Here is a 17705-nt window from a genome sequence, read left to right as displayed (position 1 = left end):
CAAACAATTCTTATTTTGTATGATAGTATTCCAGCTCGAACCTCATTATTAATTTGTGATTGATTATTTAGCCAAAAAAACACCATACTGACCCACAGTTTCTGTATTTTCCAGACATACACCCTGCAACCTTTTTTGTTGTCAGTGATTAAGAGAATATTAAAAAGACAATAATTTGCGATGATAAGTGAAATAAAGAAAAAAAAATTATAAAGTGAACTTAAAGTTACATCAAAAAATGGGTACTATAGATCTTTTTAGGTTTGGAAGAAACCCTGGAATAAGTAAGTTGCATCTCTGTGGACTATTTTGAAGGTATACTAATATAAAACAATAAGTAAATTCTTTTTGAAAAAAAAAATTTGTAATTTTTTCTATCAAACCTATATTTTATTTTATTTTTCTATTATTATTATTTTTTAACCTCTCAATTCATCTTTATAGAACATTTAACCACAAATTTCTTTTTCATCCATTTATTAAATATAAATACATTTGAAATTTCATCAAACCACTTAATTTTCAACATTCTACTGCAATACCACATTTCAAAGACCTTTAACCTTATCCTTTCTAATTTTCTTATTTTCCACATTTCTCTACCTGCTTCTACATTCTACACAAATATTTTTAATTATTAGATCTACTTTTGACACTAGCAAACCTACTTTTTGAATGAAAGTTTTCCTTGTTAGTGTGCTTTTGTTTTCTATTTTACTCTGTCTACACCTTATAATTTTCTGCTAAAGTTAAAACTTGTGCAACTTCTGGCACATATTTGTGTATATACATCTTAATATTTAATTTCTCATTAACCCCCTTTTTTTTGTCACAATTTGTAATTTTTTTTTTATTCTTATTTATATATTCAAACTGTATTTGTCTATTAGCAATAAATATGATATATTGCTCTGGTTAAGAAAAATAAAATTAATATTAAATTAAATTAAGTAATGTGTAGTTTTTGTGTTATTAAAGTATAATCTCTGGAAAATATTTTATTGCTTCGGTTATATCTTTCATGAATTTATATCTGTTGTAAAATTGTAATACTTTTAATTCATACAGCATCTTCAGCATATAATTAAAATTTTAAAAATATAAACTTACAAATACAGCAAAGCGACTAATATTTATTATCTTATCTGTTTAACATTAAAAGAAAAAACATCAAATTTTTCTAAAAGTTTCTTTTAGAAGACTGAAATGAAAAAGTAACATATATATATATATATAATCTTGTTACTGATACAATGTATTATTGGGTTAATAAAAAATCTTATATTACCAAAAATAACAAACTTAGTCATACCTGGTACAGCTTCTTTATTAAAATGTATGCTAATAACATGATCCGTTGGTTCAATTGGAACAAAACTAACAGCAAATTTAGCATTTCCTTGTGGATGTACTTGTGTAGGAATATTTGCACCTCTTGCGCTGATTGTTATTTCTAAGTTACCTTCACCGGCTTGTGATGCATCGACTGATAACAAATGAATTTTGAATTAACATAAAAAGATTTATTTTTTAAATACTAATATATCAATAAACAATTCTGTTTCTCATACTAACAGAAAATATTTAACTCATTGAAAATAATCAGGTATAAACAATAGAAAAAATTATATTAAAAAACTCAATTATTAAATCTGATAATTCTAAGTTAAAACTGATGACAACGTGAATAATCTTGTATATCATGAAATCCAGCAACAAGATTACACGTTAAAAATATCATTAATTGTAAAACTAGAATTTTTTATTTTTTACAAAATAATCTGATAGGGTAACTAAAAATAAATCTTGCATATAATAAAAATGTTTAGTGGTACTACTATAATTAAAATAAGCGAACTTCAATTCAAGCTAAACCCAATTTATTCTTTCACACACTTCAAAAAAATAAACTTCAATACACTAACATAACATGTTCATAAGTACAAATGTTGTATATATAACAAACTTCATACACCAAGCACTCCTTCTAATGTTGATCACTGATTTTTCTTCACTTAACTGACACTACTTAAGATGTGGTAAAAATGATGTGAAAAAATTATTTAAAACTCTGTCAATACTGTACATGGAATGTATATAGTAAAACATTTCTACAGTGGCTTTTTATTATAGTGGAAAAACAGTTTCTAAATCCTAATCAATTCACAATTCATAAAATGAAAACTTTTCTAACTTAGGAACAGAGAGCATTTTCAACTTTTTTTTTTATAAAGCAGAAATGAAAGAAAATATTTTACTGCAAAATTACAGTTATTAAAATGATGGATATATATTTATACATGAACGGAAATCAAAAGGGTTTCAAGTCTAGCTCTGTTGACAAGAAACTACTTTTTTTTATCTACATGTACACACTGTCAGCTTCACAATAGTCCCCTTGCACAGCAACATAACATTCTTAGTGTTCTTGCCACTTCTGAGATTTTTCTGGAAGTTCATTTCTCGAAGAGTGGCAAGTACCTTCTGTGATTCGCACTGGATCTCCACAATGGTGTAAAACACCCTTTAAGCTGGATTTTCAACTGCGAGAAGAGGGCAAAGTCTACAGGAGCCAAATCTGGAGAGTACGTTGAGTACTCATGTTGTGAGGTCATATTGTGTCTTGTGAGAAAAGAAAATGCACCCTATCATGCACAACAAGCTGCATTATTGTTGGAGAGTATCCAATTTTTCATGCCCCACAGCTCTGGTCATTTTCAACAAATGTCCTCTCTTACCCGCATTAAAACCTGGCAGTGGAACTCATCAGTTTGACCACTAGGGACAAATTCTCAATGAGCTTTACTAGTGTTGAGCTCAATGAAGTTCTTCCTGATCTTTCATCGTCTTCCAGCGATGTTTTTCTGCTTTTGAAGCACATGTGCCATTCAAGACACCTCGCATGCCATTCAAGACACCTCGCATGAGTCATGGCAGTATTGCCATTAACTTGTTGCATCATGTGCCATGTCTTGGTGGCACAGTTGCCAAGTTTCACACAAAATTTCACATTCATTCTTTGTTCAACCTTGCTGTTCATTTTGGAATCATAAAAGTGGCAACGCACATAGTCAAATAGCATGAGCTGCACACTTGCCAATATACACAGTAAAATGTCTCTTGGCATACTGACTTATGAAGATTGGTGCTCCTGTAACTGAGCATGTAACCTTGTACTATCATCTCTTGACATGCAACAGAACTAGTCTTGAAACATTTTGATACCATATCTTGTCATTGACTTGTCACTAATTCAAAATGTCCTCAAACATAATTCTGTTTGCACCATGTTTGCAATTATTTATTTACATCAAAATTTTCTGGTGACATTTGATGTCCCTATGGTATGGCATCAACCTACCAATTATTTTGTTGATTACTTTTGTCTTTCAAACACAGGATTGTTTGCCATTTGCTTTTAGATTGGTTCTTTATGGAAAAGGTTTACCGAATTAAACTCCCATCATTTAAGCAAGTTGATTTTAACATTTCAGACCTTAGTGACAGTGATAATATACAAACTGATGAAAATATTCATCTTTCTGAAAATTCTCACAAAATCAAATGCCAATTATATGGACTGAAGTTTACAAGGCTGAATCTGAAAACCCAAATAACTGGAAAATTAAAAATGATTTATTATATGTACTGGACATATCATTCCGATGTTTAATAGGTATCACACTTAATAATGAGAAAATATAAAAAAATAAATGTATTTTAGTAAAATTAAAAAGATACTCAGAATATACAAACATGAGTATAATGAAATAAAAAAATAGATGCAGTAATACATTAAAAAAATCCGAAGAGTAGAAATTTGATATAAAAGAATCAGAATTTACAAAAATTATCTGAAAGAAATTAAATTTACTATCCTACTGTTTTATAAAACAGTTTTTGACCAGAATATTTTACGAGGAATAAATTCGGTTTAATAATTAATTAAGCTAAACCCATATCAGATATAAAGCTGTCATGCGGCTATCCAGGAAAAGTCCTGCAACTGTATTGTTAGCTTTTTTCTTCTGTTACAAGAACGAAAAAATACAAATTTCAATGTTACTCCATTTTAACCCTTTAAACTTGGAATTTCAAAAAATCCTTTCTTGGTCTGCACTTATACCATAAGAACACAGGTACAAATTTTCATCAATTTATCTTCACTAGTTTTTGCTAGGCATTAATTAAGAATGAATCACTTACATACATAGATTACCAGGAAAACCTAATATTTATAATCACTGGTTTCAATTTCTCATATATTACTAGAATATTCTGTACATATAAAATAGTAGAGAAGCCTATACAATAGCTTTTTTTTAATATAGCATTAATCTGTTGTGAGTGTTTGTTAATGTGTTTGTAACGTGATTAATTAGTAATTAAGAAAAGAAGAAAAATTAAAAATAAATATACTAATACTAATATCCAACAACAAAATGAGAAGTGTAAGAAATTATATACCTGTGAACTGTAATGAATTGCCAACGTGGCCTTGAGGTAAAGGTCCAACATGAACACGACGTGCATCGTATGCTTTAGCAATGAATGGTGTACCAGACACCGGATGGCCATTGTATTCTACAGATATAGAATGTGGTCCTACTTCACGTGCGGTAAATTCAGCTGTAAAACCACTATGTACATTACCAGTAACTTTAACTGGTAATTCACAATTTGGACCTGAAACAAACATTTAAACAAATATAACTATATAATAAAATCGATTTCAAATAATAATTTTTTAAGTTTAATTGAGATCATTAGGCACATATAAAATTAAACCCTAAAAATTTATGTGTATTATTTATATTACAATAATATAATACAAAAAATAACAACTAAACTACCAAAACAAAGTAACAGAAAAACCTAAAAACACCAATATCAACAGTCAAATTTCAAGGGATCCACATCATCAGTTGGTACGCAATTCTATAATCCTATTTCTATTCCATTCTCCAATTTTATCAGACGGTGCAACGTCTGATGAAATTGAAGAATTTGCAATGCATTCATCATATATACTTTTTTATAATCTTCCTCCTCGACAATTTCTTGTACGATATCAAAAGTGAAAATTAGATCGGTCATTTGTTTACATGATTTGTCCAGATTACTTGTCTCAGCTATTAGGATGTCTACCTCTACATATAAAATATTGTTTTCTCTTTCCAATGTAGTTATCTATTTGGTACGATCAGATTTTAGTCTCTCCATTCTTATTTTCAAGACTTCGATTGTCTTTTCGTGGCTTTCCAAATCTCTACGTAATTCGTTGAACTCTCTCTTCATATTTTCCAACTTCCGTTGTGACATTTCAGGATTGTCATTGTAAATTTGTCCAAGTCTAGATATATCTTTCGGCTGTTCTCTTCTTCGTCGCAAAAAATTAACGGGGAAGCACTGTTTCCACATGTTTCTAATCTAATAATGACTAATAATCTATACATATATACAGAATGATTCAGGAGGATACGGCAATACTTTGACAACTCATTCTAGAGGCTAAAACTAAGAAAAAAGTTCATATAAACATAGGTCCGAAAACGCTTCGTTTAGCGAATTATACAGGGTGAAAGATTTTGCCCGAGTTTCAGTTCCTCCGGGTAAATTAAGGCTTTCTGAAATTCACGGAAGGTCAATTAAGGGGCAAATTCAATTGTTTCTTATGGTTTTTGAGCTGGGAAATTGAAAAAATAGATCCCAGAACTGTATCTCTCTTAGTTTCTAAGATATTCCATGTAAAACGCCAAAAATAGGGTCAAAAACACATTTTTTTACGTTTGACGTACAATAACGTTGTTAAATTGGCAATAAATCATACATTTTTTAAATTGTAGAGAATTTAATTATAAGAAGATTGATGTAAATAATGTCAACAGACATGTTGTATGTTTTTAATGATTATGGCTGACGGTCACGTGGGTAAGTAGTTGAGTTTTGTGTGTGTATGTTAGTTGGTGGGTGTGTTTTGTGTACTCCGGGTGAGATTGTGGAAAATTAATTAACTTTTGAGTGAACTTTGGTAGATATGTAATATCTTGTGGCCATGTCGTCTTGATTGTGGTGCACTGGTCTTGTGTTGGCTTGAATGTATAAATGTGTGTGGTATGTCTTAGTATCTGTTAGGTGTTCTATTTTTCTGAATGTTTTTTTCTCTTTAGGTATTCTTATAGTGGTTTGGTATGGATGATGTTTGCTAGTGGAGACTGAATGTGTGTGTGGCCGCTTACACCACTCCTGAAGTAATGCTTTATTAGTGGTTTCCCAGGAGGTGGGTCGCCAGGGGTGGAGGTTTAGTCAGTAGTGCGGAGGAATACATACGCAGTTTCTGTAACAGCTTGCGGAATCTGTTAGCAAGTCCGACACTACTTCGGTGCCCATAAATGGGGTTCCAAGGTTTGGTTAGATTATATTTATAATTATAAACAATAATGCTTATATTTTTAATATGTAAAATATGTTAAAATGACCGATATAAAACAGCATGTTAGTGTGTGAAAATGAGTAGCATGTATGTTTTTGAGTATTTTGTAGCCATGTATTTTTACTAATGCCACTTTCTTTTCAACAATTTTTTTTGCACATCTAACAAATATTTGATGACTTTTTTTTACACTCTTGTATGTATAATGTTTTTTACGGCACTTTCTTCTTTATTTGCTGAACTCATTAATGAAATTAAATTATGTGACTCCGTTATAATGTTAATTTATAAACCATCTTATTAACCTGGTTTTTGTTAATATCAATATTTCCTGCTATCTGGAGGTTGGTAAAATAAATGGTTATGTCGGGTTATTCGAATATCATTATTTCCTGCTATTTTGAGTGTTATCTCCAGGTGAAAAAACTTGCAAACTTTTGGGAGGGAGAAACTAAAAAGTACTAGTTTTTATCTTCATTGAAATGTAATAACGATCATTAAAATGGTTTTTAAAATGTATAGAATCTCATTACTGTAGGAGTACAAGTGATTGGCAGTATTTGCCTTTAGTCAAATGATACGGTGAAACTGCGACTTTTCAGAAATGTAGTTAACACTTAATTTAATCTTTGATTTGGTTCTCAAAGAACTGATGTTTAGAAATAAAAGAGAAATTAAAATATACTGAGCCCTGAAGAAAAAGTTAGCTCTTAACACAAAGAAGAGTACAGACTCAGTGCAAAGACAGCAACTTGTTAGACAGTGACTGTTCAATTACTTTTAGTTTTGACTGTCAAAAAATCAGGTACTGAATAAAATACCCGAACGGTCGGCATATTATAGCAGACAGCTGTATGCATAACTTCACCGTTGTAAGGACACATTCTAAGACTGAGCTAAACGAAAAGATATTTTTACTTATTACTGGGCAGAGGATGAATTCCCAAAGGATTCAAACCTAAACGATTCATCTGTTGTATACCACCACTTAACAAACAAGTCATCTATTAGGTTAACGGCTTAGCTGTGCCGGCCAACACAAAAATAGCAGCCCAAAATTTTGATATGTTGTTTGCTCAGATTCCACAAGTGCCTTACAGGCACAGTAACATATACTCCTGTTTGTGAGATTCAGTGTGTTATTTCACAAATGACTAGACGTAATACAACAGTGATATTCTGATGGATCCTCAGCGATATGAAAATTTCAGGCAATGACCGCGCATACAGCATGGCAAAAGAGGCTTGTTCTCAGCCACCTTTTACGAAGTATTTTTTTGCAATAAAGTTATTTAAAACATATCTATATAATTATATGTATTAAAAGATAAGGGGGCAAGGAAAAAGTAAATTTTAGTAACATAAAGATTGGAAACTGCTGACATAAGTTCTATTCTGCTTTGTTTTCAATCTGGTCACCATTTTGTGATTTTCAACAAAAAAAATTATTTCTCAGGAATGTGTAAACTTACTTTAATTATATTAGGCAAATCTAAGTCTACTGTCAAAATAAAAATTTTTGAAAATATCGCCTTTAAACATTTCAAAATGGCGACCATATTAGTTTTTAATTTTCAATATCTTATTCTAAAAATCAAAATGAAAAAATACGCAAAAATGTGCAACTTTCACAAAATTTTTTTAAGATATCAAACCCTTTTCTCATATTTTAGGAATGAATATTTTTACAAAGTTAATGGAATGTGGATAAACTGAGGATTCCCTCCTAAATAATTGATCAGAAATGATTCCTGGAGTTCCCACTGTGCAGTTTAGCTCATAAAAAATATTTTGCTTAATTCTTCAGACATTTGTTTCAGTGTTGTATACATCGTTACTTTAAAAACAATAACAATCTGAAAAATATCATATACATTAAAAATATTCTGGATAAAAACCGTTCAAAATATTTTAAGACTAAACTATATGTTTTTTAAATTAGATTTTATAAGGAATAGGAGTTGTATGAAAGGCACCACCACAGCTACTATCTTCTTATTTTTATGTCCTTGTCTTTGGAGGAGAGCCTTTTCAACAAAATAAATACTTGGGAGATAGTTCCCCAAATATTAATAATGTTTATTTATCGATACTCTTGTTCTGTAAATAAAATCTTGTTTTCCATATTATAACTACGTTTCATTGTCAGTAACTTACAAAAAATATTACACACATACCTGTCACAGAAACAGCGAGTTCAGCAGAATTTGTATTATCAACAGTCATATGAAATCTTGCAATCTGATTAACAGGAATCAACTCTAAGCTTGATAAATTAACAGATACTCTTGACGTATCTGATACGGAACATACAAATGGACAACCTGTAAATACAATAATTAAAATAATAATAATGCAAAATCAATTTTTAGAATGCCGGTATAAAAAAAATTATTGAACAAAAACAAATTATTATGATTTTCTATTGCACAAAATTAAAAATAAATTTTCCATGATTAATTTACAATTGTGTGTTTCAGATTACACATAAACAGAAGAAAAGAACAGTTAAAACCAAAACATTAGAGTAGAACTTATGGTGAAGCAAATTAAACCAGCTACACTTCATATTATTCAGAAGTATACAATACAATAGCCAGAATGTTTCACCATTAAAATGCTCTTTTGGAAAGTTATTCTAGCGTTATAAATAAGAAGAATGTCATGAACACAGGTCCACAAATGCTTTGTTTTTTAATTATGTCTTGTGAAAAAGGTCATCTGCCTTTTTTCTACATAGTTAATATAATGCAGTACTAAAGCTTAATTATTTGATCTGAAAATTATGTATATAAAGAATTAGTTTTCCTAGAACTAAATCTTAACATTTTTTGAGCAATCTTACATAAAACTTAAAAGATTTAATTTTAAAAACATGACCTTTATTTAATTGCCAAATAAAGCTTTTGTGTGAGTAATTTAATTATGAGAAAATTTAATGTAAATTATATCAATAAAAAAATAAATACTACTTTTGAGGAATTTTACTAGAATTAAAGCAAAAGTAGTAGATAAAAGATAGAATGGAATTTAATAAATCTTTTATTTATAAATCAGCTGATTATTACGAACACTTTCAATTAAATTTTATTATTTTGATCAACTATAAATGAAAAGTAAACGCCCCCCCCCCCCCCCCCAGCATAATGATATATAAATGAGATGTAATCTTGTACAGACTCAAGCTGACCATTCCTGGTTACAGACGTATGGTTAATATAACTTCAACCACCAAAGTATAGTGCTGTCCACTGTCTAGTATACAAATTCATATAAAAGCAAATAACTTTTACTGGGATTTGAACCTCAGAACCTTTGACTTCAAAAATTAGTTATTAAACAACTAATCTGCAACAATGAGTTATCCATAGACCAGCCCGACGGGGTGAAATTTAATTTGAATCTGATCTATTGTCATACATGCTATGGTTTATTTACAATAATTTTCTCAGAATTAAATTTTCTACAAAATTTTTTAGCAAGTTATATTTGCTAATCATTAATTTAATAAATATGTTTTACACCAAATCTAAAAAAAAAAATCTCATGTAAAAACAATGTTTACTTGTTTTTTTTGTTATATAGATTTCTTCTTAAAAAAATATTAGAAATAAAGTTCTAGGAACCCATTTTTTAAATTTTCAGGTCAAGTAACATATAAATAATCTAATTTTTTTTACAGTAATTAGTATCCAAAAAAAATTTAACAATGCATTATATTGAGTAAAATCTTTCATTAGCTGTAACTCAAAAACAAAGTATTCCAAACCTACTTTTAATGACTTTTTCCTATTTTTAACTCTAAAATCACCTTCCAAAATAGCATCCTTCCTTGGAACACTCTGAGTTTAACCAAAAAGTAACAAGATTTTTTTAAGTTTCTCCAAAAGTATTTATTCAATCTTCAATGTTTATCTCATTCTCTTCAAAGTAAGCCTCTAATGCAAAATCCACAAGTTGTTTCTCCAGATTGCCTCATGCAAATCGCATCAAAAACTTTTAGGTAGTATTCCTTGTTATGACCTTATGGTAGGAATTTGTGATAAACAATTCCACTGTAGTCAAAGAAAACAGTTAGAAGGGCCTTTATATTTGATCAGACATAACGTGCTTTTTGGTTTTGGCTCCTCAGAAAACTTCCATTGGAACAACTGAGACTTCATCTTGATGTTTCTGTCACACACCCACATTTCATCACCAGTTATGACACATTTGAGCAAGTCTGGGCTGACAACTGCTAGTAGTTCACAACAAATCTGATTCATTTCTTCGGATTGCCTCATGCAAATTGTGTCAAACTTTTAGGTAGTATTCCTTGTTGACTATACAACCGTACAATAGGAATTTGTGATGAACAATTCTACTGTAGTGAAAGAAAACAGAAATGTACTAACTACACCATATAAAAGAGATATACATTCACATATATACATGTACAATATACCTATATACATCTATGCAAGTTCTATCATCCGTCAGCAGGTGTTCGCCTAGTGTCATCCGTTAATTTTCTTATATAAAGTATAGGTAGGAGAGAAAGTATAAGTAGTTATATGTGGTCACATTTATTCATAAATGCTCTGAAACTGTCGAGAATATAAAAATTTACATGCTCTGAAAATTTCACTGAAAAAATGCGACTGGTTTTTAATGATAACTTTCTTACTTTTTAAGCTATACAATCATCCAAAAAACTATTTTGCAGGAAATTTTAAGGGCTACAAACCACATAAAGTTCACATTCCTTGAGCCCTTTGTTTTTGAAATTTTTTAGTTTAAAGGTCTTGGAAAGGTGGTCCTTGCACTCAAATGCAAACTTCTCAATTTTTATTCTACAGGAAAGAAAAACCAAAATTTTCAGTAAAAAATGTTTGTAGTCCAGCATTTTTTACATATTTTCTTTAGTTTTTGAATTATAGTGAAAAAAAGAAAATATTTAAGAAATTTCCAAAAACTTTTCAAACTTGAATCAACCTTTTTTCAAATTTAGGTATTCCAACCCGGTCGAACTTCTAAACCATATTGTTAGTATTTAAAATAAATTGTAAAAGGATTATGTTCAATTCCAATACTTGGAGAAAAGTAATTTGTTTCATTGCTGATTTTTTTCTCCGAAAAAACAACCATTTTATTTTCATCATAACTCCGTTAGTTTTAATGCTAATGACTTTTACCAAATAATTTTAAAGGACTTTTCAAGTACTTTGAAAAATACCCTTTAAGTTTTCCTTGAAAAAATTTTTCGTTTTTTCATTACTTAATGTTGAAAGGTTCAACTTCAGTTTTCGATACACAAAAAGTTACCTTTAACAAGGCATAATTCTGTTCATATTGCATCTACAAAAAAAAATCTCTTCGTTACTTAATAAGGTTCATTTTTACTAATAATAATTTTTTCAATACAATGTAATTTTGTTGAGTTATTCATGAAAAATTGTTAAATAGTTAGATAAAAATCAACATTTCCTCCATCAATTACTGCGGTTATTTTGAATGAAATAATTTCCACCCCAGTGAAGGGGTGGCATTCACCCCCAGGGTAAAAGCACACATCAGCACTATATAACTTTTGTTTCTTGAGCTATTCCCTACTGTGCAAATTTCACATCAATCGGTTTTGTCTGAAAGAATTCTGAGCAACAAACTGTCACACTGGATCCTTGTCAATATTGAGAATAGCTATGCCATTTTTATGACCAATTGATGCTTTGTGCCAAGCCATCTATAACCATTAGATAATGGCATACAAATATAAGAGGTGTGATCAAAATATAACAAGAATTATAATTTTTATCAAAAAGAACTTATTTATTCTTCTATACTGATATTGTCCTCTTCAAAGTAGTCTTTCTTCTTTTTCCTGTTTAGCCTCCGGTAACTACCGTTTAGATAATTCTTCAGAGGATGAATGAGGATGATATGTATGAGCGTAAATCAAGTGTTAGTCTTGTACATTCTCAGTTCGACCATTCCTGAGATGTGTGGTTAATTGAAACCCAACCACCAAAGAACACCGGTATCCACGATCTAGTATTCAAACCCGTGTAAAAATAACTGGCTTTACTAGGACTTGAACGCTGTAACTTTCGACTTCCAAATCAGCTGATTTGGGAAGACGCGCTAACCACTAGACCAACCCGGTGGGTTTCTTCAAAGTAGTCTACCAGAGATGAAATACACTCATGACAATATTTCTTCTAATCCTCAAAATATTTGTGGAAAGCATTTTTTTTGTAAGGTTTAAATTTACTTAGCGATTTTTTTTTCTTTCTTTATTTCATCCATTACCACAAATCATTAGCCTTTTAATGTTCTCTTAAACAATGGGAACAAGAAAAAGTCAGAGGAAGACATCTCTAAGGAATATAGAGACTGCAGCATTAGTATAATATTTTTGTTGAAATAATCACAAATTAATAGTAAAGTGTGAGCTACAGTGTTATTGTGATGTGAAATCCAAGAATGCTTTGCCCACATTTGTGGTAGTTTTTTCTTATGAACAAAATAAATCTGCTAGCTAATATTGTTTGTTAATCGTACAACTTTGTGGTAGGAATACGTAACAGACAACACCATTATAATCTAAAAAAAAAAAAAAAGTTGAACTTTAATCCAACTCGATATTTGCATTTTTAAATCTTAGTTCTTAAGGAAGCTTCATCAGGATAACTTGACCTTAGTTTCAATATTATAACCATACACCCACATTTCATCACCTGCTATGGCACGTTTCAGTAATTCTGAGTCATCAGCAATGTCAACTAATAACTGTTCTATGATGTTGCTTTTGTTGAAAATTCAATAATTTTGAACAAATTTTTCTACTACTTGTTTCATACCCAAAATGTTAGTAAAAATTGGTTCACAAGACCCATAAGAGATTTCTACCTCTCCTGCAACTATTCTGATAATGATTCTACAATTATCAATCACAATATCCTTTATTCTCTTAATATTTTCATCAATTATTGATGTGTTAGGACATCCTTTTGTTATTTTCAGGGGCTTCTTGAAACCGTTTATACCGTTCATAAACCCTTGGTGTCATCAACATATCATCCTTGCTAAAAGCTTTCTTTAAGGACTTCATTGCTTCAATCCATTTTTAATTAAAATTTAATGAAAATCTTTGTTCCATTATTTTCAAACAAAATAAATAACTTGTGATAAAATACATCCTAATTAATCAGCTACCAAATCTGAACAACCCATTTAATATGGCAGAACATACTGATGTACATTACAGGCAGTGTTACTAATGTGTAGGAAAATTAATTTGTTTCAAGAAATTTTTAATCCTGAGCTCAGAATTAAAAAAAAATGTCATATTTTTTTTATTAGACTTCATACAATTAACTATAATAATTAGTGTTTATTTTATCTTATAAAAGTTTTTATATTCGTACACTAAAATTAATTACGTTATACCTGTAACAGTTTCTCCATTAAATTTAATATCAATGAGATGAGGTTTAGCTTGTTCTGGTGTGAAACTGATAAGACATCGACCTCCTCCAACAACAGTAACATGATTAGGTACTTCACCTTCGTTAATTGATATTTCCAACTGGCCTTCACCAGCCTGAGATGCATCCACTGTTAACATATTAAAATATATATGTAAATAAGATTACATTTATTGGAATCAGAAAATATTTATAAAATTTTATCTAATTCTATTATTATTTATTTATATATTTACCAGGTATTATTACATTATTCCAATACATACTTAATATCTTCAATTACACCTACATAATTACAATATAAACGACAACACATGCACTAGACAAATCCAATAGATTGTTAATAAATATTAAAAATAACAATGTCCCAAGTATTGTACTCTCAGGCACTCCAATATTATTCATATTTCTAGAATCACTTATTTTGTTAATTTTAACAACTTCAAATCTATCATTTAAATAACTTTCCAGTAAATTACATGCTAAACCTCTCATCCCATATCTATATAGGTGTTTCTAGAATGGTGGGCTGGCTATACTTTTTCAGATTCTACTTTTAAAACTAAACAAAAATACCTTTAGGAAAAATGGCAATTTCTCCTTCGTTCTCCCCCTGTCCACCATTTTATTATTTTTATATAAAAATTTATATCTCAAGTTTATATAAACGAATCACATTAATATATTTGGTAAACGTCTTGGTAATAGGTTTTAAAATTCTGCTATCTCCATAAATATTAGTTTTTTTTCAAAATGTATGTTTTTTGTAAAATATTAAGCATTTTATTTTGAACAAAATGACATTTTATGTTTTAAAATTGGTTATGGCAGAAAATTGATGTCATTTTGTCTGTTTTCATGTTCTCCACTTTACGTTCAATTTGATTAAATATTAATTGTTTCTATTTATTGTTAATTCTAGTATCAAATTAAAAATTTTCTCACAATTAATTTTAAAAAAATAAAACAATTACCTGTGATAATCTTAATGTTAGTTGTAGAACATTAGCTATACTATATTTTTTTAAAAATAAACAGTTAACAATTGTTAAAAGTTATAAGAGATCCTCAAAAAAAATCTGCAGTCTTTTTCTGAGAGATTGTCTTAACTATTCAAAAATTCCAGGAGTATTCCTAATTTCTTGAAATCCATTTCGGATTCTTTGTTGAAGATGCTCAATGTTGATCATCAGCGTTGAATAAACAATATGTTTCAAATGGTCCCACAGGTAGAAGTCAAGAGGGTTTAAGTCAGGTGATCGGGCATTGGCCCTCCGCGGCCTATCCATTTTTCATTGAAAGTTCATGCAGGAAATCTAATACCGACTGACTAAAATGTGCTGAAGCTCCATCGTGGTGAAACCATATGTTCCATCTTAACTGTAGAGATAGGTCTTCCAAAACTGTAGAAGATTTTCAGGCAAATGAGTAAGATAATTTTCTCCATTTAAACGATTTGGTAGAATGACAGGACCGAAAATATAGTCATTAAAAATACCTGCCCGTATATACGTTCAGGAAAAAACTTTGTTGATGGCTACTTTGAAAGATACTTGTCGCTCCAGATATGCTGGTTGTGATAATTTTCAACACCATTCCTGTTTATATTGTTTCTATTTTTATACTGTTAACATGTTAATAGTGGCTGTGAAAAATTATTCAAAAGTGAAACATTAATATCAATTGTTTTATTATTATGGAATAAATTTTATTGTGAAAAAATTATTACTTGATTTGATACTAATTTACAATACTAGAATTAACAATAAATAAAAACAATATTGAATCGAATTGAACATAAAGTGAAGGACATGAAAACAGACACAAAATTACATTAATTTTCTGCCATAACTCTGCTACTCTTAACTGATTTAAAAAAAATAAAATGTCATCTTGTTCAAAAAGGCTTAATATTTCAAAAAATAACAAAAAACATATTTATGGAAATATAACGAATTGAAAAATAAAAATGGCTGCCATTTTATAATTTTCAAAGGTATTTAAATCCTAATTTTTTGCTAATTTTAAAACTTTATTACAAAGATGCTTACCAAATATTAATGGGATTTGTCTATCTGAACTTGAGATATAAATTTTTATATAAAAATAATAAAATGGCAGACAGGGGGAGAACAAAGGAGAAATTGCCATTTTTTCTAAGGATATTTTTTTAGTTTTACAAGTAAAATCTGAAAAAGTATAGCCCGCCCACCATTTTAGAAACATTCTATATAACTTTGCCAATATAATCCTATGATTTACAGTATCAAAAGCCTTGGCTAAGTCAATAAAGATTAACAGCTTACCCTCTAGTTTACTGTAAATATAGTCAGTTATGTGAGCAATGGCTTCATTACAGCTTACTCCTTTAAGAAAGCCATACTGTCGTGTAGATATTATCTTATGTTCAGAAAAAAGAAATATTCAATCCACTAAATCTTTTCAAAATTTTTATAAAATTTGATATGAAAAATCTTGGTTCATATATTATGCGCTAAGATTAACTTTTAAAAATGTATTTTAACTACAAATATGATATTATAAGTTAAGAAGTATCATCCACATTTTGAAAGAAATTGGTTCGAAGACTACAAGATCTAGAAACCATTGATTTAAAAAAAAATTAAAAATAATATCTTTTAAATTGTATTTTTACTCAACATAAATCAGATGTCATAAGTAATTAACCATTATTTCTTACTTTAAAAAAAAAAAAAAGCTGGTGTTGCATGACTTCGATTTATTAATAATTAAAATTAAAAGAGTTAGAGCAAAAAACAGAATATATATTTTTTAGAGTTGGGGAATAAATTTTAATGCTCTAAATCTGGGGAATAAATTTTAACTTTCATAAATTTTTGAAAAATATTTAAACCAAAGGGAGATACGGTGAACGAACAAATTTCAATTTTAAGAGATGGAGTTAATTTTTTGAAAAACCTTTTTTGGATTATTTATATATGCATTCTAGATAAAAAATTCACTTTAATAGTTTTCTTTAAAATGCTTTTGCAGAAAATCAAAACTGTTTATTTTGAGATATCTTTAACAACCTTAACAAATTGTGAAAAATATGAATATAATAACAGATATATTTGAACCAAATTTGAAGAAAATTGGTTACGTTAATCCTGAGATATAAAGCCAAAAACAGTGCAACACACATACGTACATATGCAAGCACATTTATAAATTTAATACCGGTTACATAGGAAGCCAGTCTAGTCTGTACAAGACTACACCTCACTCAACACTCCATAAACAAAGGATGTAGCTGCCTGTAGACCCCGAATCCAGAAAGCTGCATGGAATACCAGGAGTCTTATGGAAAATTCATAAGAAATAAATAGGAACACAGTACAGAGACACTGTACCAACAGTAATCTGCAGAGATGGCAAGGCATCTTTATACAATCCGGTGTACAAATACAAAAAAACAGCAGTAGTACAAGAAATAAAAAATGCAATAAAAAAAAATATAAATAAAAAAATAAATACAAAAACTTTCAAACAAAACATGCATTTGATCTAAATGAATAGTAGTACCTTAAAATGTAAATATTTGCAGAAAAAACTGATACCTACATTCTTGGCACGATCACCATACTTTTCTCTTTAATACTTTAAATAATCCGTAACTAATTATACTTTTTATAATTTATACCAATTCTAGCTATATTCGTTGGAATAGTAAAATTACGCAAACCAGTATTGTTCAGATCCAGACATCCAGTGAGAACAAAAATAATGATTAAAAATAAAAATCTGGTTAGTCAATAAAAATATTTTGTATAAAAATGAAAGAT

General features: G+C 29.5%; 1 protein-coding gene across 1 annotated transcript in view; it reads right to left on the bottom strand.

Moving 5' to 3' along the window:
- Nucleotides 1–17705, bottom strand: part of jbug (filamin-type immunoglobulin domains fbug) — a 302727-nt gene that overhangs the window by 76631 nt on the left and 208391 nt on the right. Inside the window, exons 20-23 of the mRNA XM_075380319.1 lie at nt 13862–14029; nt 8611–8757; nt 4468–4686; nt 1313–1486 (exon numbers count right to left, since the gene is read on the bottom strand). Coding sequence (XP_075236434.1) covers nt 1313–1486; nt 4468–4686; nt 8611–8757; nt 13862–14029 — 708 coding nt within the window. The remainder of the gene's footprint in view (nt 1–1312; nt 1487–4467; nt 4687–8610; nt 8758–13861; nt 14030–17705) is intronic.

The sequence above is a fragment of the Lycorma delicatula genome, chromosome 12 (genome assembly GCF_047948215.1).
Source record: "Lycorma delicatula isolate Av1 chromosome 12, ASM4794821v1, whole genome shotgun sequence".
Taxonomy (NCBI): domain Eukaryota; kingdom Metazoa; phylum Arthropoda; class Insecta; order Hemiptera; family Fulgoridae; genus Lycorma; species Lycorma delicatula.
Note: the sequence above shows the minus strand (reverse complement) of the source record. Positions and strands in the feature narration are given on the sequence as shown.